At 45.5% G+C, this 25,436-nt stretch overlaps 7 protein-coding genes and 1 long non-coding RNA gene across 19 annotated transcripts; 3 read left to right on the top strand and 5 right to left on the bottom strand.

Moving 5' to 3' along the window:
* Positions 1-19: 19 nt before the first annotated feature.
* LOC144211496 (chymotrypsin-like elastase family member 2A) lies at positions 20-1,982 on the bottom strand. Its single transcript, XM_077738816.1, has 6 exons — positions 1,750-1,982; positions 1,570-1,679; positions 1,268-1,362; positions 921-1,201; positions 311-474; positions 20-248 (listed from the first exon to the last, which is right to left on the bottom strand). The coding sequence occupies exons 1-6, from the start codon at positions 1,844-1,846 to the stop codon at positions 69-71; spliced, it is 927 nt and encodes a 308-aa protein (XP_077594942.1). The 5' UTR covers positions 1,847-1,982; the 3' UTR covers positions 20-68.
* Positions 1,581-7,430, top strand: syt15 (synaptotagmin XV). Of its 4 annotated transcripts, none has more exons than XM_077738814.1 (13): positions 1,581-1,897; positions 2,840-3,007; positions 3,087-3,530; positions 3,632-4,428; positions 4,781-5,031; positions 5,297-5,447; positions 5,507-5,720; positions 5,959-6,086; positions 6,153-6,433; positions 6,518-6,685; positions 6,798-6,906; positions 6,978-7,163; positions 7,237-7,430. In XM_077738814.1, exons 7-13 carry the CDS (start codon positions 5,512-5,514, stop codon positions 7,374-7,376), a joined length of 1,221 nt encoding a protein of 406 aa, XP_077594940.1. In that variant the 5' UTR covers positions 1,581-1,897; positions 2,840-3,007; positions 3,087-3,530; positions 3,632-4,428; positions 4,781-5,031; positions 5,297-5,447; positions 5,507-5,511; the 3' UTR covers positions 7,377-7,430. The 4 variants fall into 4 exon arrangements, with proteins under 4 accessions (XP_077594940.1, XP_077594939.1, XP_077594937.1 ...); XM_077738813.1 differs by having other exon boundaries at positions 2,840-3,300; positions 3,400-3,530; XM_077738811.1 differs by having other exon boundaries at positions 2,840-3,530.
* LOC144211492 (uncharacterized) lies at positions 2,705-7,801 on the bottom strand. Of its 2 annotated transcripts, none has more exons than XM_077738808.1 (2): positions 7,503-7,801; positions 2,705-4,404 (listed from the first exon to the last, which is right to left on the bottom strand). In XM_077738808.1, exon 2 carries the CDS (start codon positions 4,393-4,395, stop codon positions 2,863-2,865), a length of 1,533 nt encoding a protein of 510 aa, XP_077594934.1. In that variant the 5' UTR covers positions 4,396-4,404; positions 7,503-7,801; the 3' UTR covers positions 2,705-2,862. The 2 variants fall into 2 exon arrangements, with proteins under 2 accessions (XP_077594934.1, XP_077594933.1); XM_077738807.1 differs by lacking the exon at positions 7,503-7,801 and adding an exon at positions 4,829-5,034 and having other exon boundaries at positions 2,707-4,404.
* On the top strand, positions 7,557-10,156 carry nat9 (N-acetyltransferase 9). Its single transcript, XM_077738818.1, has 7 exons — positions 7,557-8,004; positions 8,084-8,193; positions 8,271-8,411; positions 8,477-8,536; positions 8,750-8,844; positions 8,939-9,108; positions 9,323-10,156. The coding sequence occupies exons 1-6, from the start codon at positions 7,928-7,930 to the stop codon at positions 9,089-9,091; spliced, it is 636 nt and encodes a 211-aa protein (XP_077594944.1). The 5' UTR covers positions 7,557-7,927; the 3' UTR covers positions 9,092-9,108; positions 9,323-10,156.
* Positions 9,110-11,539, bottom strand: lrrc59 (leucine rich repeat containing 59). Its single transcript, XM_077738815.1, has 8 exons — positions 11,060-11,539; positions 10,886-10,996; positions 10,700-10,759; positions 10,366-10,524; positions 10,191-10,295; positions 10,034-10,106; positions 9,693-9,902; positions 9,110-9,608 (listed from the first exon to the last, which is right to left on the bottom strand). Exons 1-8 carry the CDS (start codon positions 11,069-11,071, stop codon positions 9,319-9,321), a joined length of 1,020 nt encoding a protein of 339 aa, XP_077594941.1. The 5' UTR covers positions 11,072-11,539; the 3' UTR covers positions 9,110-9,318.
* On the top strand, positions 11,506-24,420 carry LOC144211500 (uncharacterized). 2 transcript variants are annotated; one of them, XR_013329618.1, is made up of 12 exons: positions 11,506-11,800; positions 12,046-12,135; positions 17,628-17,779; positions 18,839-18,927; positions 19,270-19,499; positions 21,380-21,587; positions 21,787-22,091; positions 22,202-22,453; positions 22,643-22,817; positions 22,894-23,013; positions 23,655-23,746; positions 23,854-24,420. It is a non-coding gene; the product is annotated as an uncharacterized LOC144211500 (long non-coding RNA). The 2 variants fall into 2 exon arrangements; XR_013329617.1 differs by having other exon boundaries at positions 17,619-17,779.
* On the bottom strand, positions 12,479-15,244 carry LOC144211493 (5-hydroxytryptamine receptor 3A). The gene is made up of 9 exons (XM_077738810.1): positions 15,147-15,244; positions 14,507-14,673; positions 14,399-14,443; positions 14,223-14,332; positions 13,788-13,957; positions 13,551-13,711; positions 13,272-13,482; positions 12,891-13,189; positions 12,479-12,744 (listed from the first exon to the last, which is right to left on the bottom strand). Exons 1-9 carry the CDS (start codon positions 15,178-15,180, stop codon positions 12,526-12,528), a joined length of 1,416 nt encoding a protein of 471 aa, XP_077594936.1. The 5' UTR covers positions 15,181-15,244; the 3' UTR covers positions 12,479-12,525.
* On the bottom strand, positions 15,660-25,167 carry rnf157 (ring finger protein 157). Of its 7 annotated transcripts, none has more exons than XM_077738803.1 (19): positions 24,645-25,166; positions 23,604-23,722; positions 22,694-22,782; positions 22,299-22,448; positions 22,106-22,223; positions 21,839-22,027; positions 21,522-21,569; positions 21,340-21,411; positions 21,105-21,264; positions 20,922-21,034; positions 20,419-20,648; positions 20,239-20,341; positions 20,053-20,161; positions 19,253-19,470; positions 19,126-19,176; positions 19,011-19,059; positions 17,890-18,000; positions 17,139-17,173; positions 15,660-16,992 (listed from the first exon to the last, which is right to left on the bottom strand). In XM_077738803.1, the coding sequence occupies exons 1-18, from the start codon at positions 24,730-24,732 to the stop codon at positions 17,139-17,141; spliced, it is 2,052 nt and encodes a 683-aa protein (XP_077594929.1). In that variant the 5' UTR covers positions 24,733-25,166; the 3' UTR covers positions 15,660-16,992. The 7 variants fall into 7 exon arrangements, with proteins under 7 accessions (XP_077594929.1, XP_077594927.1, XP_077594928.1 ...); XM_077738801.1 differs by lacking the exon at positions 17,139-17,173 and having other exon boundaries at positions 20,868-21,034; positions 21,839-21,882; positions 21,961-22,027; XM_077738802.1 differs by lacking the exon at positions 17,139-17,173 and having other exon boundaries at positions 21,839-21,882; positions 21,961-22,027; positions 24,645-25,165.
* Between the last annotated feature and the right edge of the window lie 269 nt (positions 25,168-25,436).

Genomic DNA, 25,436 nt, shown 5'->3' with positions numbered 1-25,436 from the left:
TCCAACAATGTAATAAATGACAGGGAAATACCAATTAAAAAAAAAGCGTTTATTGTCAGGGGGCGGGGTCAGTGCAGGAAAAAGTCTCGGATGCGCGTGGCCTCGATCCAAGGGACGTAGGCGCCGGTTCGGGTGAAGACGCTGGGCTTGTTCTCGACCGTGCAGCCGATAGGTCCGAAGCTCACCACGCCGTGAACTTCCCAGCGCTCGCGGCCCAGCTGGCAAAGGAGGGGTCCGCCCGAGTCGCCCTAAAAAGAGCCAAATGTCCGTTTACGGCGTCTGTTAAGGACGCCGGCTTGGGGGAACTCACCTGACAGGCGGCGGGCGGATCTTGGGTGTCCCTAAAGCCGGCGCAGATCATGGACTCTCGCACGCGGTCGCCCCAGAACTTCTTCTGCCGACAGGTTTTGAAGTCGATGATGGGCAGGCGAGCTTGGTTGAGGGCCTCCGCCAGGGAGACGTTCTCCTTCCCACCTGAGAATTAGGTTAAAACACATTGAAACTATCTTTCTCAAAAATTCTCATTCTTTCCCCAGAAATGATTGTGCATTCCCAACTATTTATTTCAATCTCATCTCTACTTTTGCATACTGTATTGCTTTCCATATGTATTTGTGTTTTGGTTCCAATCACATTTTTACTTCTGTGTTGAAGTATTCTTATAAAACTGTTTTGTTTTCTTCTTGAATATTTTGTTTTATCACATTACAGGATTCCAAAAAAACACGAGTGGAAGTCTTAGTTTCTTACAAAAATATAGTGTTGGTAGTAGTTTAAATGCAGACCAAAATGCACAACTTTGGTGCCCTCCTGTGGTTGGGAGGGGAATAACCATTCGTCATTTTTGAGGCCTTGTCTTGTTCTTTTCTACCCCAAAGTTAGGTCAAGCTTAGGGAAAATGGTCGTCAAGACTGACTCACCCCGGATGTCACCCCAACCCGTCACCCAGCAGTAGTGTCCAGGCTTGAGTCCGCCAGGCTTCCGCGGCAGGCAGGCGTAGCGGATGAAGTTGGACGGCAAGATGTCTGCGTCGGCCTTGACCAGGGCGATGTCATAGTCCAACTGGCTGTGTGTGGGGTAGCGGAAGTTCTCGTGCCTGTATATGCGCTTGACGGGGAAAACCCGCTCTGTCATTTCCGAGCGCCTCAGTCGGTGCTTGCCCAGCACGATCCTCCACGACCCGGCGTCTTCGGCCTTGCCCCTGGAACCAAGACCTTGCCGCTTTCAACTGACAATTCTACCCAAATGTGTCATTATTTTTTTTTACTTTTGGAAGCAGTGAGCAGCAGTGAGGATCCAGTTCCTGTGGATCAGAGTTCCTCCACACACGTGAATGTGATGTTTACTGCCCCTCGGGCGGACCTGACACCACATAAAAATTCATTAGATGGTAACTATGGACCTCATTCAATAAATCACAATCACTACACATTTTAATAGCTTGACATTTATTTACACTGCATCATGGTCAATTGTTCAAAGACTTCCCACAATAGATCAATAACCACAATGTATAGTACTAGTATTTAACCCCCTAATACAGACACCCTCTAGTGGCCAGTGACATACCTGCAGAGAAACTTGCCAGGGCCATGAATGTGGCCGAGCCTCGTTCCCTGACACGATCCTCTCCACCATGTTGGGCTTGAAATAAGCCGCACCGCAGTCATTTGGCCAATCTACAACAAAAATGCACAAGTGTGTGTGGTCACCGCTAGGCATGTTAAGCTAACACATGTGTCTTCTCACCCAGGTGTAACACCTTATGCTGCCTGGCGGGAGTGTCCGCGGCCTCGCTGCCCTGGGACAGCATCAGCAAATAGAGGATAGCAAGCACGGCGGCCATCGTCCTCGGAATCGGCGGCGGGGGCCCCAAGCCTGGTATTTATGCTGGCCGGTGAGTACGTGCACAAACACACAATGAGTGGTGTCACAACGAGCCGCTGGATTGTTCTCCTGCAGCGATGACTTTCCAAAAAGCCCTTTTTACACGCTAGGGTTGGGGTATAAACATCACGTGGGCCTTAAAAATCATACCTATGGGGGTAAACAAGGGTCGAATTGAAAAGGAGTGTCTTTGACAGCGAATGGTCGCCCTTCTGCTGGGAATTCCAATGAGGAGACGTCCAATCCGTGCGAGTGGGGAGGGTTGGCGGCCAATGAATGGTCATTCGTTTAGCTCGTCAATGGTTAACAATGAGTTATGGGGTCAAAATGGTGGCCCAGTTTTTTTAGGGCAAAAAGTTAGAAAAAAAAATTCAAATATAAGAAACAATATTAAAGTTTTTCATCATCTTTAAATCTAAAATTGACTTAAATATATCATTTTGACAAATCTATTAGTAGAACAGAAAGTTGATTCTTTTCCCCTTTTTATTTGGTCATGTGAACAAATAGATTGACAAAAAATGGAAAGTCCGTTTTTCACTTATCATTTATTAATGATATGTTGTGATATGTATGAAATGCCCCGCTGGTCATGTTTTGAAAATAAGAGCGCGCTGGACGTCACCAGTGAGTTTAGTTGTTTTGGGAATGTGCTTGGTCATCTGAAACACTGAATGGTCGCCGCTCTTCACTGTGGTTCAACAAGTTAAATCGTGCTCAAGAGCATAATATTAATAAGTGTGCGTGTGTGACAACACACAACAATGAAGAAAATAAATAAAGATATAAACTAATGAAATAAAAAAAAATCAGGTTGTGAACAAACCATCCAGTTTATTCAATTAAAATATAGGAATTTACATGACTACAGAAGAAATAAATTAATAAATAAAAACGACCCTTTTTCCCCTTTTTTAAAAATTTGTTTTGCTTTTGTCTTTTTTACCAACAGATGGAATTCACCCCAAAGTGCTTTTAGTCGTCTTGGTTTCTGGAGCCCCCGCACCATCCCGGTCTCAGGGTCTTCATGACTCCCCTCTTTCGGAGGCTCCCACGCGAGAGCGATGGTGATTTGGGGATCTCCTCTCCTTCGAACCCCTCCGCCATTTTCACTCGACAGGTAGCCGCCATTTCCCGCTCCATGTCGCCGGGGGCCACCCCGGTGGGAGGTAGCGGCGCTCTGGTCTTCTTCCCGGAAGGGCGCCGGACGATCGGCAGGTCCTCGCGGAACTCCAAGTGCTTCCGAATAGCCCGACTCAGCACTTTTGGCTCCACGGAGGCGCCGTGGACGTCCCAGGTCATGCCGTCTTCATCCCACTGCACCTGCTTCATGCTGCTCCGCCTCCTCCCCGCCGGCTCGCGTCGCTCTTCCCCGACCTGCGCCTTCAGGCAGGACCTCCTCCGCTCCTGAAGGTCTTTGGGCTTCTCCTCCTCCTCTTCCCCGTCGCTGGCTGGGAACATGCTGGAGGAGGGCGACACCAGGTTAGAGTTGGACCCCTCTGAGGCTTTCAGGTCAAGTTTGGACCCGGGCGGAGAACCCAGAAGGGACTGGGAGGTGTTCCTGTGGAGGTGCAACCAGGAGACGGCGGGGGACGAGGTCTGCACGGCCGCGTCCGCCATTTCTCGTTGGGCTTTGAGGAAAGGTGGGATTTCCAGGTTTCCTTTGGAGCATCTGCAGCCCTCGCCCAGAAGAGAGTCACTCAAGGAGGACACTAGATTTAACCTTCTTGGTCGCTGTTGCCAGGGCAACTGGAGGCGGCACACTGATGACGCTCCTTCATCCTTCGAACCCGACTCACCCGCCACGGGCATGGGAGATGTCACCCCGTCGGCGAGGAACCCTCCGGTGCCTTCCTCTGAGCACACGGAGGACGCTACTGGAGAAGGATACTGGAAGTAAAGCAAACGACCACTCGGGAAGGAATTGTCCTCGCTGTGCTTCACCCGGAAAAAGGCTTCGGGTGGCAGGTCCGAGGCCGAGTCGTCCTCTCGCCGGGTGAGCGACGTGGGAGAGAAGCCGGTGGACGAGGAGTGGAGATCCGCCGACGTCGGCGTCAACATGGGAGAGACGAATGGTGAGGATACCACGCCCTCGGGTGAGGGGGGGGCGGCGCAGCGGGCCGGGCCGCCAGGCCGCGGAGTCTCGCCGCCCCACACCACCGTGTCGGGCGTGCTGCTGCGGCTTTGCGCGCTGGCGCTACTGCGGCTCCAGCGCCGCGTGTTGGCCATCCAGCGGTCGCTGAGGGCGGCCGGCCGGCGGAAGTCCGGAGACCGCGGGCCACCCTGGTCGGCGCTAGAGCTGCGGCGGAGGTCCGCGCCACTCCACGCCGGGTCGCGGTCGAAGACGTCTACGGAGCTCTTGGAGATGGAGAAGATGGGCGTGAGGGCCTCGCCGTCGTCCCCGGGGCAGTCCGCGCCGGTCAAGCTGGAGTAGGACACGGACGAGCCCACGGAGCAACACGCCGATTGGCGGATCTCGGAGGCGGGGCGGACGGGCCTCGGTGCCATGCTAGCCACCTGAAAAGAAAGATGCCTCATTGGGTAAGTTTGCGGTGAGTACATGCACACAATACACAATTATGACAATCTATAGAAAATAAAATTAAATCCATAAATGGAAGTAATCCAGGTCATGAATGAGGACAGTGCTATGGAAAATGGATGTCCAAAGATAACCGAAATAAGATGCTCCAATCCGGATTATGTGATCGTTTCAATGAAATTGAAGATGGGGGATCAACTTTACACATGTAGCTAAACGCTAAAGTTCGGTCAGCGTCGCTACATTAGGCCGTACAAAACTCTTCAATCGGATTTGAATGTAAATGGCCATTCGAGATTTGAAGAGGCCCCCTTTTGATCCTCTTCTTTCCACTTTCCTACTATTTTTCAGTATTTGGAAGACCCCGAGGACCCTCCCTCTGGCCCCCCACCCACTCACCGAATCCATCGGGGCGGCTTTCCCACCGGACGGGCCGTGGTACGGATGAATCCAGCGAGCGGAGTGCGTGCGCGGGCAAAGGAGTTCCGCGGGTGTGCCGTTTGTCGGCTCCCCGAGGATTAGCCGGCCACCTGTCATCCCATTAGCTGATGGCCAATCTCTGGACGGCGTGTATGTGTGCGTGGCCCCAGAGTTAAAGTCAGGTCAGCTGGCATCGTTTGCATGCACACTTAATCTTGTACTCTTTCTTCAAAGGATGGACAACTTTATTGACACTTTTTGGCTGACAGTCAATCCAAAAGTGGTCCAATTTTGGCATAGCATTATTATTGTATATATTATTTTTATTTTTGAGTTTTCCTCAAATTATTTGCTGTTTTTTTGTTATTATCTTTTTCAATGGGGTTTTCGTGTAATATTGTATATTCTTTTGAATACATATTTTGTGTTAATGTTCCAAATGTGTAGTATAATGTCGATCCATCAAAGACTGACCAACAGAGGGCGTGAAAATGTGAGAAGCAACCAGCTGCTTGTAGGCTCCCTTCCACGTGCACGCACCCACATAACCACCACCAACAGACCCAAACAGGCAACCAAGTTGAAAACCAACAACAAGGTAACCAAATTTGTCACATGACGTCTTCAGGTACTTGACTTTTGCTTTCTGGTCTTCAGCTCCGATGATTCCAGTGGAAGAGAAACCAATACTTCTGGCACTGCCCTTTTTTCTTCTTCTTCTTCCACCGGTTCTCTTAATATTATGCCTGTGGTGGAGCAAGGGGAGATGGAGACGCGATCGCAGAGAGTACCAGGAACGCTTGGTGGCCTTGCCTCACTTCCCAACATGCACCACTCCAGTCATCGCGGTTTCGCACCATTCCTACACCAAGTTAGTACATTGACATCATTGGGATGATTTTCTTCTAAATAGGTGTAATCTGTTGAAGTGCTGAATCTCTTATGTTGTCGGCAGAAACCCCTTTGCTTTGATTTTTGCCACTTTTTCTGAAAACGACTTTAAAATGCCCGTTCCACTATATATTAATTAATTTTAGCCATGACCAATAGTACCATAAGGCCCATAAGGCTTTTTATTGACGATATTCCACCTTATGTCCATTAAAAAGGCCTGACGAGATCCCCTTCACGTTGCCCCCACGTTTCACGTCCACTCCGAAAATCGCCGAGGACAAGAGAGACGTGATGGAGACCCACGGGGACATTTTGGCCCACCGTGGATCCCTCTTTGTTCAGAGTAGGTCTCCACTGTTTTTTTTTTTGACCACATGCCACCTAAGTTTTTTGGGTACTCTCATTTCAGGTTTGTACCCAGTGGGGACCGTGTTGGCGGGCCTGTATTCCAGCGAGGTGGCGGCGCCCCCGGCCGGTATGGCCACGCGGCTCTGCTTTTCGGTGGAGTACCGCCTCGGAGGCGAGCAGCTCGCCGTGTCATTACTCCGACTTGGCAACCTTCCGCCGCGTTTCCATGGTAACATCACCCTGGTGCAGCTCCAGCTTCTGCCCGACGACCGACGGCCACGCCAGGCCAAGGCGAGGGCCACCGGGCCAGACCCGGAGTTCAACGACTGCTTTTTGTTTCAGGTAATAAATATGATATGAATGGAACAAGAAAATTCTAAGTGCAAAGAGGGCATACCTAAACATTTCCCAAATCTGTGTTCACAGGTGTCACGAGCACGTGTGTCACAGTGCACGCTCAGTATGTGCATACTGAGCGTGTCACATGACTCCAAACGCCACGCGGTGGGCCAGGTTCTATTTCCCCTGCACGACGAGTTGGGCCAGGCCGGCAGAGTTCTTTGGAAGGATTTGGACACCGAACAACCACGTCACGTACGTATACATACGCTTGACTCAAGTTTTTGTATCATTAAAAAAAACTCATTGGCTGCCATTCCAATTGGACTTCATGGTCAATGTATTTACTTGATTTTGTCTTTGTCAGTGTTCCGAGTTGGGCGACATCTTGGTATCGTTGTGCTATAACCCGACTCATCAACGCCTGTCGGTGGAAGTCCCGAAGGGTCGAGGACTGCAGCCGCTCGCTGACCAAGGTTCGAATCCCACAAGCCGTTTGTATTGATCCTGTGGACTTGGATTCTAACTATACATTTTCTAACCACAGGCGTGTGTGTGCGGGCCAGCTTGCAAATCCACACTCAGGTGGTGAAGGTGAAGAACAGCGCCGCCGTCGAGGCGGACGAGCATCCCGCCTTGGAGCTCAGGACTAGTTTTAAACTGCGGCCAGAGCAAGTGGACGAGGCTTGCCTTCGTTTGGAAGTGCGGAGGCAGAACCACAAAGTTCCCTCAGGTGGCTTTTTAAAATACCTTCTTCCAAGGTAGGTTAAACTTTCATATTGTTAATGTCAGCGTCGTACACCCAGATCCTTCAGTCCCTCTGGGTTTTGTGGTGATGGGGCCGTTTATGTACGCGAGGGGTCCGCAGCTGCAGCACTGGATGGACATGGTCAACACGCCCCAGCAGCCGGTCACAATGTGGCACGGACTCTGCGCTGCCACCTAAAGCCTATGATCTAGCGTGCATGAGTTCCCAATAAAAGCTAAATTGACTCTGGGATTTTGTTTTTCAAATACAAAATTAGTAGACATTAACAATTTTCTTTTACTGCAAGTTATTAAAAAAAGTTACCGTTTATGTCCACGGGTAGGCGCAGTTTCTCTTGTTTGCTGTAATTAACCCGGAAGTGCAGGAGTTTTTGTTTACGGTTCTTCCTAATGTTATGTATAAGATAGATGTCGACGGCATAAGTGATGGGCCCGCCATCTTGTGAGTGATTAACTCCACCTAAATACTGCTAACTCGCTAAAGTCTAGACAGATTTACTAACTTGATAAAACTATCGTACTTCACTGCCTGGCGTTTATTAAAAACTCAAGTTTGAAAATCCGTTGAAAACCAAATGACTTTAAAGGTATAAGCATTTGCCAAGTGACGACGCTACCGCCCTATGTCACCTAGCGCACATAATACATCTAACCTTGTATAAGATATCAACTAGCCTCCCCGTCCACGTTCAGAAATAGCAAAAACTCTAATTAGCTAGATTTTTCACCATGAAAATAAATGAAAACACATTACTGGAAGGAGCTAAAGTCGTCTTAGTGCCTTACAATAAGGAGCATGTGCCAAGGTAATGGACACTTATCCTTTTATTCACTCCATATCTGTTGTATCTGTATGGAATAAGACGCCTGTGTCATCATTATCAGGTACCACGAGTGGATGAAGTCTGAGGAACTGCAACAGTTGACGGCTTCGGAGCCTTTGACGCTGGAGCAAGAATATGACATGCAGCGGAGCTGGAGGGAAGATGCCGACAGTGAGTTGCTCAGGAGGTCACTCCATCCCAAATGACGTCGATTAATCGGCCAAGGATTTGTTTTGCGTTCATCCCAGAGTGCACTTTCATCATCCTGGACAAGAGGCGCTGGCTGGAGTCTGGTGTTGAGGAGGACCAGTGCATGATCGGGGATGTCAACATCTTCCTCACCGACCCCTCCGAGCCTACCCTGGCTGAGTTGGAGATCATGATTGCAGGTCATTTTAACTTGTGGTAGTATTACCATATATGACTTTAATATTATGATTAATTTGTTTTACAGAACCCAATTACAGAGGCAAAGGCATTGGGAAGGAGGTGACACAAATCATGATGCACTATGGTAGGCAAGATTTTACTGACTTTAGTTTTTTTTTTTATTTTGAAATGGGAAAAACATGCAATAATACTTTTAAAGGTTTCAAAATAGAGGATTCCTACATTATTTGGTCAACAATGTCTAAACAAGCAGCTGTCATGATAATTTGATATTGGAATAATTTTAGTACTTGAACATTGAACTCATTTAGTTTATTAATGTTTTGTTTGCTACTAGGTTTTACCAAACTCGGCATCAGCAAGTTTCAAGCAAAAATTGGCCTGGATAATGTCATTAGCATTGCCATGTTTGAAAAACTCCACTTTCAAAAGGTAAAGTTGTTTTGAAAACAGTTTTAAAGCAACTACTTTTTTGATTTATTATATATATGGTGGAATTGCAACCAGTTTTGTGATGATCCTACAGGTATCCGTGTGTCAGGTATTCAAGGAAGTCACTTTGGAAGCCCCAATGGACGATTCACTTCGCCGAAGTCTCCTACGACACGTCGCTCACGTGACCGAACGGGATTATCTGGCAACCCGCGACCAAAAACACAAGACTGGCGCCAACGCATAAACTCGTCAGACAAAAAGGTTTTCAATCAGCATGTTTATTTTATGGCCAAAACGAACGCCGCCAAGCGGCGCGAGAAGACAAAAGACGCATTTGTAAAAACAGGTGGCTGTACAAAGAGCGACGACAATTCCATAGGAATTATCACACATGTGCCCCTTCTCCCCCCCTCTTTTTTTTTGTCTTCACACGAACGAGAAGCAGCTTTTCAAATCATTGTCGTTTTCTTTTTAGCTTTTGGACGTTTGGGCGGATTCCAGGAAGTCTTTGACGGCGGCGGAGACGTCGCCCATGAGGCGACGGATGGAGCCCTCTTGCTGACCGGCCCAGTCCAGGCCTCGGTCCAGGACGCCGTCCAACGCCACGCACACATTCTGCCGGCGCAGTTCAGTCAGACGGCAGACGGCGACGCTGGCAGCCACGCCGATCAGGAGAAGCAGGAAGATCTTGAAGAGTAAGCCCAACAGAGAACGTCCAGGCTTGGCCTTCCCCCCCGCCGCCTTGGTCGTCTTTTTCACTGCTAATGTTCAAGATAAAGGTGGATTTTTTAGTAAATTGATTGGCTGACAGACATTTGTTTGTGTAAACTGAGCATTTGTGTTACCTGGAGTCTGGCCATTTTTCTTGTTGTTCTTTTTTGCTTCCTTCTTCTTCTTCTGCTCATCCTGAGCAGCGGCAGTCACAGTGGCGGCAGCCACTTGGGCGTTGTATTCCTTCCGCCGCTTCTCCTTCTCCTCAGCCTTTTCCTTCTTCCGTGTCTCCTTCTCCCGGGCCTCGCGCTCCCGCTTTTTGGCCTCTCGCTTCTTTTCCAACTCTGCCGGATAACAAAACTCGTCTTAGACAAAAAGTCAATGTTTTTCCTCTTTGAAATATTCTCCTAACATTTCTAAAATATATATTTTTTCACCACTAAAACTGCAATACATTTTGATCTGATAAACTGACCTTTTTCCTTCAATAGTCTTTTTTCTCGTGCCTTGTCAGCTTCTTCCTTAAGTCCCTGCATGTGCTTGAGTACCTGAAAAGTGATTTATTTATTTTGTTAATAATAACAACTATCAACATGAATACTTTCCATGCAGTCTTGTGTTATTTTTTGTACCTTTTTGGCACATAACTTGCACTGCTTCTCATCCAGACAATCTCCTGCCACCTTGGCCAAGTTGACTTCCAGGGGATTGTCCTTCAGGTCCAACCACTTCAGACTCTGATGGACACATTTAAAGATCTCTATGATAGCCAGGGCTAAAATATATAGAATGCATGAGACCACTGACCTGCAAATGAGAGAAGCTGACGGGAAGGATTTTCAACTTGTTGTTGAACAAATCCAAATGTTGCAGAGAGGTTAGGTTGCCCAGGCCCTCTGGCAAACAGGTCAGCTGGTTTTTACTCAAGTCCAGCCTCACCAAGTGGGTCAGGTTGCAGAACTCTGGCTGCCAAGTGAAGTAAAATGGTGAACTTTTGCATGCACTAATTGCTATTTAAAGAAAAAAATAGTCATTTAACTCCTTAGCTGGTGCTGAAAGATGTGCATTCACAATTAGATTTATTTTTTTAAAGGAAACTAGAAAAATACAGTAGTAAATTGGAATAAAACAAAAAACTTACCGGCAGAGAAGTGAGGTTGTTGCAGGACAAATCCAAAGTAGTTGCCTTAGTGAATAAAGCCTGTTAAAAATAATGTCATAACCATTTATTAAATATCGAAAGTGATGCATTGAAACGAAACCACTTCTAGCCCACTCAAATCAATTCTTAATACAATATTGGTGCATCATCAATGATTAAACTCACCAGTTCTTTGACGGGCACTTCAGTCAGGTTGCAGAGACTCAAATCCATCTCTTTGTCGCTAATTTTATCTTTCAAATTCAATACTTTGTTATTTTTGCTCATTTTGTCTACCTGTGGGGAGAAAAAATCACACACGTCAAAACATGAAAGCCATTCAGATTATGAGACACTCACCTGTTGTTTCATTGCTGCGATTTAAATTGATCTTAAATTGTAAAACGCGTTTAAATCCAAATTGATTTGGTGTTAGAAATGGGTGACGACGTCAGTGAGTGTTTAGCGGATAGCTCGATTCTGAATGAAAATCCACGTCACTGCTTTGAGCTGCATTTTTAGGAGAGGAAGTGAGCACCGCCCTCTACTGTGCAGGAGGACGCTTTACACCAGAAAGGTACGTTCATGTCCTTTGAAGAAAACTGGATTAGATGTGATTTAACTGTGATAAACTAATTTCAATTTAAAGTAAGCAAGGGAAATTTATTCGCATGGCACAAATCAACAGAATGTCATTCAAAGTGATTTACGTCGAAAGAAACTTCATTAAAACTAGATTGAATCATCCAGACATAAACAATTCATACAGGAACCGCAACTGTATGCAAGGGTGCACATAATTGGTATATTGTTGCGCATGCGCAACAGAAATCACATGCGTCACGACGAACCTTCGCGAACCTGTCCATGAAGTTGGAAAAAAAGACATAAAGCAGTTTTTTTGGTGTTTAGCCAGCAAATAAACAGCTAACTGAGCCAAGATAGGAAGCTAGGAAGTATTTATTTATTTATGTATATTCTTTTTTTATGAGTGTAAGTGTGTCAAAGCGTTGCTGTGATTGAAGCTATTAGCTGAGCGTGTTAGCTGCTAACAAGCTAACGAAGTTACCCGCTGACATCCACAACAAGCTGATAAAACAGGTACGTTTTCTCAAGAGTCAAACAATTCCACCCGTTTTGTATTTTACAAACGTTTAAAGAGCAATGAATATAACCCAAGCTAACCCTACTATCAGCGGGGGGTTGTGGTTTTCTGATATTTTGGGGGCTTCTTTTTTATGGACAGGACAAATGGAGACTATTTACATTGTGTGAGTTTACAAAATTTTCTTCTGACTTTTTTGGACTAATTAAATTGGGTGCTAATGAAACTTGACCATCCACAGCAACTTCATCCTTAACAATGTTGGAAACTGAAGCAGATGATTGTGCCGGAGACACATGACATCAATGAAGACTGCTTAAAAACTGCTTCTGTGAGTACCTAAAACAACATAAGCGTGTATGTAAATGATGTGCGCCCCTGACTATTTAGGCTATCATAAATAGAAACTATGTATAATGTAAACTATATATAATGTTTTGGCCTGGCTCTAAAGGCCCCATGTACCTCCCATGTAATAGTGTGTTATTAAATGAGCTAAAAAACAAAAACAAAATATGAATAGAAAACACTGCAATAGTGAATGACATGTTGTCCACTCTTTATTTGCACTGTTATATTACAGATACAAACAAATACATATCAGTGAAAAAAGGGTATCTTTGAGGTTAAATGAGGATTATTATAATTAAGTCATTTACAATATGTTAGTTCACTCTGCTTATACTGTTCTAACTGCTACATTTAGTTAAAATGGAGAGCTCTAGTTGGCCCAGGACAGAAACATGGTTGTAATAAAGAGTGTGGCGGTGGCGAGGTAGAACCAGAAAAAAACTTGGTTGATTTTTCTCCCCAAGCGCGAACATTTTCCAACTTCTTTCTTATTGCTCAGGTGCATGTCGAGCATCCGTTGCAACTGCTTCAGTTCGTCCACGATTAGCAGCAACAGTCGGGGCTCCATTCCCAGCGCAACGCTATTGGCCTGCGCACATGTGCCCATAATATTTTAATTTGACCCTCCCAAATTTACAGAAAATGACAGGAATTGCTTTAAAATCAATGAGAATTGATCTAAAATTAACATCGAGGGATGCATTATCCATTGTCCATACGTTTGCGATGCTTTACCTCGCCCGCTTCAGGCAGCAGCTCGTCTCGTTTCTTTCCACCGCCCGGCGCCAACGTGACCGAAGATCCCACTTGTTTGCCCTCTATCGAACACACCTGTTGAGTCAGAAACAACGCATCCGCGGCATTTTCCGAGGGGACCGTACCGGTGTCGGACTTATCCGCCGAGTCCTTCTCCTTTTGGCTCCCGCAGCACCTCAGGAGGTTATCTGGCGTGTCTTTTTCGCTCAGGTGGGATACAAAAATGGTCTCTAGAAGGCTGAGCAGCATCAGGCCGAAGATGACGATGCAGTAGGTGGCTGCCAAAGTGTCAAATTCTCCATTTTGATTGAGCGCTAATCGTAGCTAATTCACTACCATGTCAATTCGAATACAATGTACCTATGAGTGGCATCCTATTGGACATGGAAGGCAAGATGTCGTTGAGGATGAGCAGCAGCACCGAAATGGCCAGCATTACGGTGACCTTGAAGCCCAGCTTCTCGCCATGGTGGTCCGGGATGAAGAAGGAGGCCAAGTCGAGGACCAGGAAGAAGAGGATGGGGAGTAGGAAGTTGATGACGTGCATCAGGGGTCGTCTCTGGACGACAAACTGGAAGAGGGCGGGCGTTAAGGTGGGCTCGGAGGCGCTAGGCTCCAAACTTCGGTCAACGGCCGCACCGTGTACACCAGCTGCCCCCACATTTTGTTCTCCAGGCTGATATTTTGGCTTCTCACGGACAACTGGAGGAACTCCCACTCTCCCTGGGAATACAGCAAATTTTTGCTGAACTCGGTGGCCCGCGATGAGTTCACCGCTGCGTTGATTTGCAGGTCTTTATCTGCGTCGACATGTGAGAAAGTAGCAGAAGATTACTACAGTTGAGGGGGGAAAATGGAATATTTGATAGGGCTCACACTCCAAAATGGCAGAAGTCAACGATATGTTGCAGCGCTGCGTGTCAAAGGGGAACTTGTACACGTCCAACATGCACATGCTCACTGCTCGTACGTTCTGTTCCATCACGATGGTCCCGTTGTAATCCACGTGCAAGTAAAGGTTGGGCTGCGAGTCGTCTTTCTCCACCCTGAAAAAACAAACAATTCAATTCTGCTTGGCGTACGCCTCCTGCTCGTTTCAATCACTGTTTACATGCTCATAATGGAGTCATTATTACAGTCAATAAGCTTCAAAAACACAATAACGAGTCTGTAAACAGAACCTGGCTGTTAACTTCCTCCATTCAAACCCATGAAATACCCTCCAAATCAAGTAATAACCTGATATACTAATATGAAATCAACAGCAAGTGTCCACGGAATGCCTCAAAATCAAGTGTACCACAGACTTACATTTCGAGGATCATGATGTCAGGTTTCCACAGCAACTCGACGGGAATATCTATTTCATTGATCCCGCAAAACTGGTCCGGATCCCAAAAAATACGCTCGTTGGTCCAAGACTGTGGATTTTGCATGACTTATCAACTGAGAAGCCGTTGACGACATTGACGACGGCATCTACTCACCACCATTAACCAGAAGAACGGAATGAAGGTTTGCGTTTTCTCAATCTGCTCCAATACAGATGACAACATCAGCATTCAGCGTTAACTCCAAATATTTGATGAACATACCACGCCCAGGATGCCATAGAGGATAAGGTTGAGCTCCACTAGGGTGGGACGCCGGTGGTCCAGGACGGGTCGCGTCAACCGCAAAGCCCTGTTGTTAACGGTCAGGTTCAAATGGTCTACCACGTCCTGAAAGCTGCATACGTTGCCCTGGGAGCTAACTCCCAAACCTGAAGACACAATTATACTTCTTTTGTTTTGGACAGTACAAATAAATTGGATGTTTACTGATGAGTCAGTGAAGTTTGGACCTAAAATTATTTCTTAAGCTAATATGTCTGTAGAGTGGGACAACAAGTCAATGTACAGAATAATGACACTGTATTTATATCAGTAACTGCAACTCATTTGCAGTTAAATGGAAAATCAACAACAAATCAATTTAGCACAAATGACATGACTAAATGATCGACCCAAGTTGTTGACATAATAGGCTGAAAAATGTACATTTGTCAGATATTGATGGAATATTTCTTGAAAATAACAATTAAAATCCTTCAAGCTTAGCTTAATGTAACAAAACAGAACTTTTACAGTTTTGGAAATGTTATTTTTAGTACCAACTTCCATCAATAAAACTTATAATTCAACTAATCCTATCATAACTTGAAAACATATTTAATTTGCAACATTACGCTCTTACCTGAAAGGATGAGGACAATTGCCGGCAATTTCATGGTCGCTATGGTCTGACGTTCAATGGGATAAGAGCCTTTTTTAAATAGGAGAATCCACTCCTGTTGGCTTTTAGAAAATGGTTTGCACGCTAAAGAATATGTACTACACCCATTAGTCCAGGCGTGGCTGTTGGAAATCGAACGCCACCGGACGGACGCTTGAATGCATGGTTTTAAAGTGGAACTGCTGTAATGGAGAGCTTTACCAGGGCGCTGGAGAAAAACTAAATGGCATTGTAATAAAATTACAGACAAAACCACAGATTTGGCTTCTCATTTTGCTAATCAGCATGATTTCAAAGAACCACAGTTTTTTGTTCAAGATAGCAAACGAATAACCCTTCCAAACTCGATGGTTTAGTTGCAAATAAACAAAACTTTATTGTCCGTCTCACGTTCACTCCTACAGTCCTACAAAAGTGAGTTCTGCTGACAGTTTCAGCCCCGACAACACATTCAGACTGCGATCATGTGACGGTTGTGACGATAATGGCGGCTCAGCCGATAGGACGCAAAGCTCTGCCATTGGGACTTCTCATGCTTCGCCTTCGGTCTCATGCACCGCAAAAATGACGTGGCCTCGGAAAGGGCTAATAGTGCATCCATGTCCTTTTTGTGATCAGCTACAGTACGATCTTGAGTGTTTGTGTCAATGTAAAATGTTTACAAATGTTTCACAAAGTTTCCTTCACATTCTAATTAACGACAGTGCTTTGCAATGAATTAAAGAACACAAAACAACATCCAGTTCAACATAAAAAGGACCGTTAGAATATGAACGTCACTAACTAAAAGTCCCTTTACGATGGATAGCCAACACAAAAAATGTCTAAAAGTAGCTGACCAGTGCAAACTAAGGGGGGAAAAATTATGTATTTTTTTTTTTATTTTTTATTGCTGGGTGGTGGATTCAGGAGTTGCACTGCAACAATACTGACATGCTAACAAGGCTTGGTGGTCGAGGGTTCCATTCCAGGATTTAGTTGAGCCAAGCGTAGACGATGATCAAGATTTGATGAGGTCCATTCAAATACAACAACTATTAACTTAGTCTTTTTGGGCAAATTGAACTGAAATTTGTATATTTGCACATTTCACAGAAGGCTAAATAAACCAAGTCCACCAGTTAAAGTGAATACTATGTAATTTAGGTTAATGCTAATCTTTCATCCGATACGCTTAGCTTTTGGCAGCATTCATATGCAGTCGTGTATGCTTGTCCCCCCCCACCTCCATCTAGGAGGTCTTCTACATTCGTTACATGTTCAGGACTGAGTCTGCTTTAATTTTCACATTCAGCCGAGGCCATCCGAAAAGCAGTCGGATTTGTGTTTTCTTTTCCTCCCCTCTTAGCCTTTAGCAGGCTAAGCTAGCCCACCTAAAATGGCGATTGCAGATCACAGTAGCCCCTGACTGATTTGCTGGTCATGTTGATGATGAAAAGGAGCAGCAGCAGCATCTTCTAACCATAAAGTCACAACATGAAACTATCACAAGTTAGAACTACAGGTAATAAATAAAATTGGATCAAGAAATAAAATAGAGAAGAGCTCGGAGAAGAAGAAGGACTTGGTGAAGGGGGTTCCCTGTTCAGCCATTATCCAGCAATGAAGCACTGAGTAGGATGTGCTAGTAGTAGTAGCAGTAGTAGTAGAGTAGTAATGTCTGACTGGGTTTGTGTATGTAAGTGCTACACAATGAGGGGTCCACGGTGGGGGTGTTTAGGCGCTTGGCCCTCCTGGTTGTCTATCCCCTGCTCCTGGTTGCTGGTGGAGTCTAAAACGGGCTGGTAGCTGCCCAGGTACATCAGATCTGAATAATAGATGACAAGAAAAGACATTGCGCTCACTCATTTGGAGAAAGAAACAATCTCCTATCGTTGTGGAAGAAGGTTTAGGTCTTGAAATAAGAGCCCTTCTTGAGTAGTCAGCGCTAGCATCTTGGCCAAAAATGCATACCTAGTCGTCAATATGTACTGGGCACGATTCCTCATCTTTCCATCCAAAAGGAGGCGAGAAAGGGAAAGAAAAGGGGGAGGAAGAGGGGGGAGACGGGATGGGAGGAATTCACAGGAAGAAAGAGATATAACAGAAGACATTTTACGAGACACACAGAGAAAAAAATGACGACACGTTGGTGGAACATTTAGGGAAGGGATGAATGAGTAAGTCACACTCCAGCTGTTATTGGTGGTGATAGATGTCCAATCCATTACAACTGCCCATGTATTGTATTAGTGAAACTAAATATTTATTACTATTTTAAAAATACCCATTTTGACCGCAAATAAACCGGCAAAGTAGATTGGATGTCTATCACTACTATCAGCTTTGAATGAGAATGATTTCCAATGGTTACACAAATGAAGCTGTGGAACATATTGAGTTGAGTGTAGGTATCCTTTTAACCTTCTAAGCCATTCAAATTGTGCTCTTGAGACTTTTCAGACACACCCACAGGAAACATGCCAAAACGAAGCACACGTGAAGAATGTCAACACGCACATCGGGGATGGGAGGAGAGCACAACCTGCTATTAACAAGCACGGAAGCAGCAGCAAAGGGAAGAAATGAAAAAGAGGAGCTGCCGGGAAGTCCAAGTAAGCCTCCACCGCCATTTGGTTCTTCCTCGTGTTAGCATAGCAAGCTAACATCAGATGCCACATGCCCCTCCCCTCCCTCCGTTCACTTCTAGTCGGCGCCCACTCACCGGCGAATCGGCCTTCGGGAGCCTGCTCATTGTCCAAGCTCAAAGAGGGCGTGTCACACAGGGCCACGCCCTGATTGTTATTGGCCAACTCGGGACACTTGCTCCGCCCACCTGCAAGCGAGGGCACAGGTCAAACAAGAGCAGCCAGGCACAGCGGGGGTGGGCATGGGTGACAGGCAGGAAAGGAGGTGGTCAGCCATGCTAGAATCAAGCCATACTTTAGGGAGCTTGGTTTCGCTTGACAATCGTGCTATCACCGCCTAAAGGACCGGAGTGGAACAGCGCCACAAATACAAGTGTATTTTCTTAAAAAAAAATTCCCCATCCTTTCACTGTTTTATCTAATAAGTATGCGTTGGCTGCAGTTGAACCAGAAAAAAAATCACTTGTTCTGCCAAGCGTAACGCGCGACAGGCGTGTGCAAATATTGCCACTAATGAGGACAAAATAGAAGCAAGGATGGCTACGTGATTGGCAGTGCAACACACCAGCAGACACACACACACAAGCCATCTGGCGGTGGAAATGCAGGCACACACACACACACACATCCTGGAGTGTACATGAGCAGAAATATTATTTGTGAAACTAACACAAATGTACACATCCACTCATCCGTATTCCATGTCACATGTTGGCTCATGAAAGGTGACCTTGTTGTTATTGTTTGCATCAAGCCCGCAGCTGTGTGTGCATTGGCTAACCATATATACAAATACATACAAATCCATCATGGAGCAAATCATCTCACACTCCATTGAATATGTATGGCGTCAACACATAGTATGTAACCAGAAAAAAACAAGCTTGGACAACCTCACAGTGTGCAAATCCTTTGAAATATGAGTGGGTAGGTATTATATACCAGTACATTATAATATGTATATGTAATAATCAGATGTTTAGTGCACAAAATGTCCCCAAAAAATAATTGTTATTTTATTTACAGATGGTGTTGATGTACTGTTTGGAGACTACAAGAATGATGAAAATGCTCTTCCACTAGATGGCAGACGCTGAGGACACAATTTTGTTGAGGTGCAGTACATTTTTAAATCCCAAATGTGCCACCAGTTTACACAAAACCTATCAAAGATGTAAAATGAAAGGTCATTGGTTACCTTTCCCATTTGATGGTGAGGAGTGGTCATCTTCTGTCACATCGTTTCCCTAAAAGAGAAAAAAATGATAGGAGTTCAAATCAAGGTATGTTTGGAGTTTTGACGAGTGCCTTACCTCTGAATCCTGCTCCTCGACACCAACCGAGTAGTTTAGTTCTAGTGACTCCTTGGGGGAAAAAAGGAAGGACAAATCAAGCAATTAGGAGCCCTTTAAAGATAAAATGGATGTCACTAATATTTACCCTTTCCATCTGCGAAGGTCCTCGACTCTCCACGGGGGCGTCCCGGGTCTCGTCTCCCTGCGCGTCAACCCCCTCCCGGCCCCCCCCGGGCTCGCCGTCGGCCCCGGCCAGGTAGGACCCTGACATGGAGGACATGGTGTCAGTGCTGATGTGGGAGTGCTGCGAGTGGGACGAGGCCATGGACATCACTGACTGGGCCAGGCTGCTGCTCACTGGGTCTGACACACATACGGAGACACACATCAAGGTTCGAAGCCATTTTATAGCACTCCCTTTTTCTTCCCACGCTGCCATTTTCATACCCCCCAAAAAATCCTCAAAGAGTAATTTAATTACAAATATAGTTTTTCCCTTTTTGACCATAACCCGGCTAGTGACAAAAAAAATAACTGACATCACCGAACTAGAGGCTGGCGCCGGCTAATAATTTATTCATGTTAAATTGCTCCATAAATTGCACTCAGGGTTTTGCCTTCCGAATATCGTTAAAAAATTCACAATTGTTGTTATAGATATCTCAAATGGAGATTATTAATACTATTTATGAAGTCAATCGAAACCAGGTGTATGATTTATTTTAAAAAAACAACAGTATTTCAGTGATCGTCCATGACTTTTTAACTCATTGGCTGCCATTGGCAGCAGTAGATGTCCAATCCAATTTAACCCAGTCCAATTGGATTGGACGTCAATGGCAGTGAAAGGTGATTACCCAACGCCGGTCATCCTAGTTGAAATGGATTTGATGTCTGTCGATGGCAGTGAGTGATGGATTCATCCATTACAATGTTTAGCGTTACCTTCGGGGGAAGTTATAGTGGAAGAAAGCGGCGTTCCAGTGCACGGCGACTGGTCGATAGCCCCGGAAGAGGAGAGAGTTAGGTTTTCGCTGTCTGGCGTGACGCCGCACTGCACAAAAAACAGAGGGGCGTTACCAATGGAGTTGACAAAGCCTGAAAATAGCTTTTTTAAATAAATAAACACACCTCTTGCGACTCCACCGTCAGTTTACGGTGACGAGCTTCTAATTCACTGCAAGACTTCTCGTCTTCCTCCTCGGGAAGCACTGAGGAATTCTGGGAAAGAGACCTGCACGTAGAGAGAGGCGGTTGAAAATAATGTAGTGACGGAAATATCGTTAGCAAAGGATTAGCATGTTGGCTTACTTGGAAGCGCTTTTCTTGAGTTTGATCCCCTGACTTGAATTGGAGTGGTCCAGAGGGGAGCAAGAGCGAGCCGCCGCCGGGTGGGCCTCGCTTCCATATGCCGGCAGGGCCCCCGTTACGTGGCTGGGGCCAGAGTGCAGAGGGGGGGTCATGGAGGATGTGGCCAGGGGGCCGTTGAGAGCTTCCAGTAGGGACACGGCCTCGTAACCGGGGGGGATGTGTTCAGATGCCTGGGAAAAGAAATACATGAATTACATTGCGCCATATGTTATTCAAGAATAGGATATAATTCTTCATTTATAGTTTAGTTTATTTCATTTTTGTCCTCTATATATGCATCTAATATGTTCATAATAATTATTATTAAAGTAATGTAAAGAAGCCTGCTCATTGATGTGGGCAGAATCAAGGTAAAATTTAGCCAGATAGTCTAAATTCAGCCTTCGTACATTTTTCCCCTTTTTATTCATGACCACCAAGTCATTCTCTCTTCGCAACAGTACCGAGTGTTCCTCCGAATCCGACGTTTGCGAAGTGATGACGGGGTTAAAGTTGGTCGGCGTCAGAGGACTGACTTTCTTCCTCATGGCTCGAATCTGCAGTAGAGCTCTAAAGGCTAAAACAAAGAGAGGTTTGAGTCCCGCCCCCCCAAAAAAGCACCACCTGGTGTTAGCAATGGCACTCACGCAGTCTGCAGATGGGACAGCAGTTGGCTTGATAACGTAGCGTGTCGGCGCAGGCGTTGCACAGACACAGGTGTCTGCACGGCAGGATGAGCGTATCGCGCACGTCCGACAGACACACCACGCACTCGGCGCTATTGTCGCTGATTTCGTCATCGGCAACCTAGAGGTCAAACGAATAGTAGAAGAGGAGGAGGAAGGAAAGAAGTGCTTGCTAGATAGACGCTAGTCTTTTTACCTTGGACTCCTGACTGTTATACTTGTTCTCTATTCCGTAGATCTCTTGCAGTAGATAACTTACGCCATCCACCTGGGAAATGAAAGATGAAAAGACGTCACATCTCCGAGGGAGATTCATGCTTTGTTTTTTGTGGAATTTGGAGGAGAGACAAAAAATGATGAAGGAAATGCGCTCCTCACCACTTGTTTCTGCTTCAGAGGCTTCACACAATAGCTTCCGTCCATGTGCTGTCAAGGGGGAACAAAGTATGTATTACAAATGTGGCTTCCTAGATTGTGCATCCTTAACTCATTGCCATTGAGAGATATAATAGTTAAATCCAGTTCTTTTTTAAAAGTACATATTCCTATTTATCTTTGGAGTTAAGTAACGGATAAGTTAATTCATGAGATACCTCAGAACATTACAGTGTTTTTTTTGTGTTATTTTTTTTTTCTTTTTTAGGGTATCTTAACTCATCTCTCACCATCCATCACTCGCAGCTAATCAAATGTACCTTTTCAAACGTGGCTAGCAGTATGTGAGAGTGGCCCAGATGTTCTGCAAAATGAAAATAGGAATGGAACACCATTATTTCAAGCTCATGGTAGCACAAAAAGCTAGCAAAATGGAACTCACCGTCACCCTCGTCGGCCGTGGCCTGCACAACCATGGGGAAGACTTCCCTCTCCGCGTCAAACAGCAGCTTGGTCACAAAAAAACATCATAACTCGATACAGAAACTGACATTCTCCCACAAAAATTTGTCGGTAGGTGTACCCACCTCCTCATCCGCCCACTCGCTGAGATTGACCGTGTGGGATGGCAAACAGAACTGCTGGCTTACCCCCCTCTTGAAATGCACCGTCTCTGATTGCAGGGAACTGTCCTGAGGCAGGTATCTAGAGGAAAAGCCGACATCAGCATCGACCAATGGCTGTCCCCGAGCCAAAGTTCACTGGCTTTGGAGAACCTACACTGGCACGCCGTTGTGAAACTCTTCCAAAGCCTGGTAGTAGATGGTGATGCCCACCGGCGTGTCGGCGTCAAAGGCAAACTCCACGTTGTAGCAGACTCGCTGCTTGCCGGCCTCGTCGTCGCCTGGCAATTTTAGGTCCTCGCTACACCTGCGGTAAATCATTTATTATTGCTAGTTTATGACTTGTCAATGTCCAATCATAATCAATGTCAGACAATGTTAAAGGGAACATAATTATTTGTTTGCTAGATAGCTAGCATGCTACATCCTAGTTAAAGTTTGGGCTTTATTTCCTCAGCTGAATCTCTGCAATTAAACTCCCAAACTTTGTTTTATTTGCAGTCGCTGCTGGTCGTCAGCACTTTAGCGAGGAGGAGTTGAATTACAGCGTACCGTACAAGCCGCAGTGTGTCCTTGCGGATGTTTATAAGGCTCCGTAGCGTCTTCACCGGTTCCTGAGGTGGAGGTGCTGCGTACGGGAACTGAAAACAAGAACAATAACAACTATTTCAGGAAGGTATGAATACCACACACGCTTAAGGAGCTAGCCACCACATTCCTATCGTACCCACCAATCTGCTCGTTTTTATTAGGCAATCGCGACTAACACGGAGATGCCGACGGAGCAGAAAAGGACCAATCTGGGCGCAAGGAACGTGCAGGATGCGGTGGGACGAGGCCACGTACTCGCTGTGTTTACACGGCTGTGAATGGCAAGTAGCGTTAAACATCTGGGCCTGTAAAAATGCTGAAAACAGCCTTTCATTCGACAACACTGGAGGTCTTATTTTAAAAGGTCACAGCGGCCATTGGTGCTTGCGTGTATTAAGCACCAGATGAAAACATTCAATTCCTTATGGGATGGCAAGTGGGGGTGGGGGAAAAAATCTAAAAATAGCCCTTCCGTGATCATATTTGTGGAGAGTCAGGGCGCAGTGACTCAAACTGGGTTTATGAATTTACCGCACCATCTGCTCACAAATCACTGAACGTTATATAATACTGCTTTGAATTATTATAATACAAGGCAAAGTGAAAAGTGGGTGTTTTTGATTTTTTTTTTTTTTAACATTCACAGCCGGTGGGAGGATTAAAACGGCAATTTAATCTAGCGAGGCGATGCCACCCGTCATTTTCGCCATAGTCTAGACTAGTGGTGTTCAAACTATAGCCCGTGGGCTGAATTTGGCCCGTGGCTCAGGATTTTTTGGGCCTGCAGCAATATGAAAGTACCATATTGAATATGAACCGCACAAGAAGCTTTAGTTCAGCCTACATTGCACTTCTAATTTTAAATACTTACCGCTACTGGTCTGGTCCCAAGAAAGTTAAGATCTGTATTTTCTCCAAACAGGTAACCTTCCGGGTGGGTTGAATCAAACTTCTCTCCGCCCATGATGAAGTGGCTGGCAAAGTAGCTTCCTGTGTGGACCCAGAGGACAGATGGTAAAATGGCCGTCAAATTTGGATGATGCAGATTGGGTCAATTGCAATTTTCTCAATGTCAAGTTCTGTGTAATTCAACCATATTTCTTTGTGCTTTTTAATCACAGGGAAGGACTAATGGTAGGCATCTGGATATATACTTGACAGGGTGTCGGATCTGGCAACTTGAAGACTCGTTTCACACTCCTGTAGACTAAAAGAAGACCCAATGACAGCTCAGGAAGCAGGTCGGCGCCTTTGGTCACCAGATCCATCCCACTAACTAGAATTGGGCCTGACGTATCAGTTTCATTGGCTCTCTTAACCCTGACAGAATTTTGGTAAACAATGACCTTTCAAACATGACTTATATACGTGCAACATAACTTATATACATGGCACATAGTTGTTTTGACAGTTAATACATTTTGAGATAATGTTATCTACCATTTTGTAATACATCTACTGACACAAGAGATTCCAAATATTTGCAGCACAACCCAATAGGATGTAATGATTCGATTAGTCTTCAAAACTGATTTATTTGTAAATTAAGAAGTATTTTTTTAATTACCATGTGTGCCAATGGTAGGCAGTGTATGAAAAGAAATACCCAATCATCAGTTCAGTCGCATACAGTTAGTGCACAGTCATATTACATTGTGATCCCTATAAAATAAAACTCCAAAACGATATCATATGGTCACGAGAATACTTCTGTCATAATAAACCCATCTTGTCAACAGCCTCCAGGATCATGTGGCCACTACTGGTACTTTTTTTTTAACGATTTTACCCGCAATACGCTCTGCAGCGTGAACCCATTCCACACGTACACACAAACACGCACGCACATACACATTCTCTTCTCGACACAAACATATACATCCATTGGGCTGACCTGTTGTTCCCAACTTACCGGATTTCGGTGGGTAACGGTACACCGAATTGGACGGAATATCCACTTCTTCCACGCCTATGTTTTGTCTGCTCACGAAAGCCCCCATCTCCAGTCAAATGACAAGAATAAAGACCAAATGGACATTCAGCTTCGCTTTGTTAAACCCCCTCGATGGTGATGATTTCGACTCATTTAATCCACTTGATGATCGCCCCAGTCCATTTCTCATCAAATCGGACCGAGTCACCCTGTGGATGCGACCGTCCCGGGGATTAGTGGCTGGTCCGCTTGTCGTTTGTCCGCGCCGGTCAGCGGCGGAGCTCGCCCGGTCGCTAGGATGAGGATCAGCAGTCGTGGGGATTCCCTCGAAAAAGAGACTTAATTGTTCTTGCAATATATCGAAAAGAAGCAAGGTACCACCAAGTGTCGTCGGGATCCTGGTTTAAAGTCAAGCCCTTGTCTCGGTCCTGTCAAGAAGGTCTGTGGATCCCTGTGACGTCACAAATCCGGACCTTGGTTTTGCTGCAGTCTCCCCTTCCCCTCCCATCCTCCCTCCCTCTCTCCAGTTAGCAACTAAATTAGCCGCCTGCTAAGTTAGCATAACCCCCTTGGCGAAGACTGCATTGCAGGGAAGAGTGCTAGCACGTAGCAGTATTACACTGCCACATACAATGAAAAAGGGTCTTTAAGAATGTTTAGTGTTTATTTTACATTTTGAAAAGGTTTGAAAAAGTCAGAAGTTCATTTGCATCAATAAAAGAAGGAACATTTATTGGTATGCAGTTATTTAGGTGGGAAAATACATAGGAC

This window comes from Stigmatopora nigra, chromosome 18 (genome assembly GCF_051989575.1).
Source record: "Stigmatopora nigra isolate UIUO_SnigA chromosome 18, RoL_Snig_1.1, whole genome shotgun sequence".
NCBI lineage: Eukaryota > Metazoa > Chordata > Actinopteri > Syngnathiformes > Syngnathidae > Stigmatopora > Stigmatopora nigra.
Note: the sequence above shows the minus strand (reverse complement) of the source record. Positions and strands in the feature narration are given on the sequence as shown.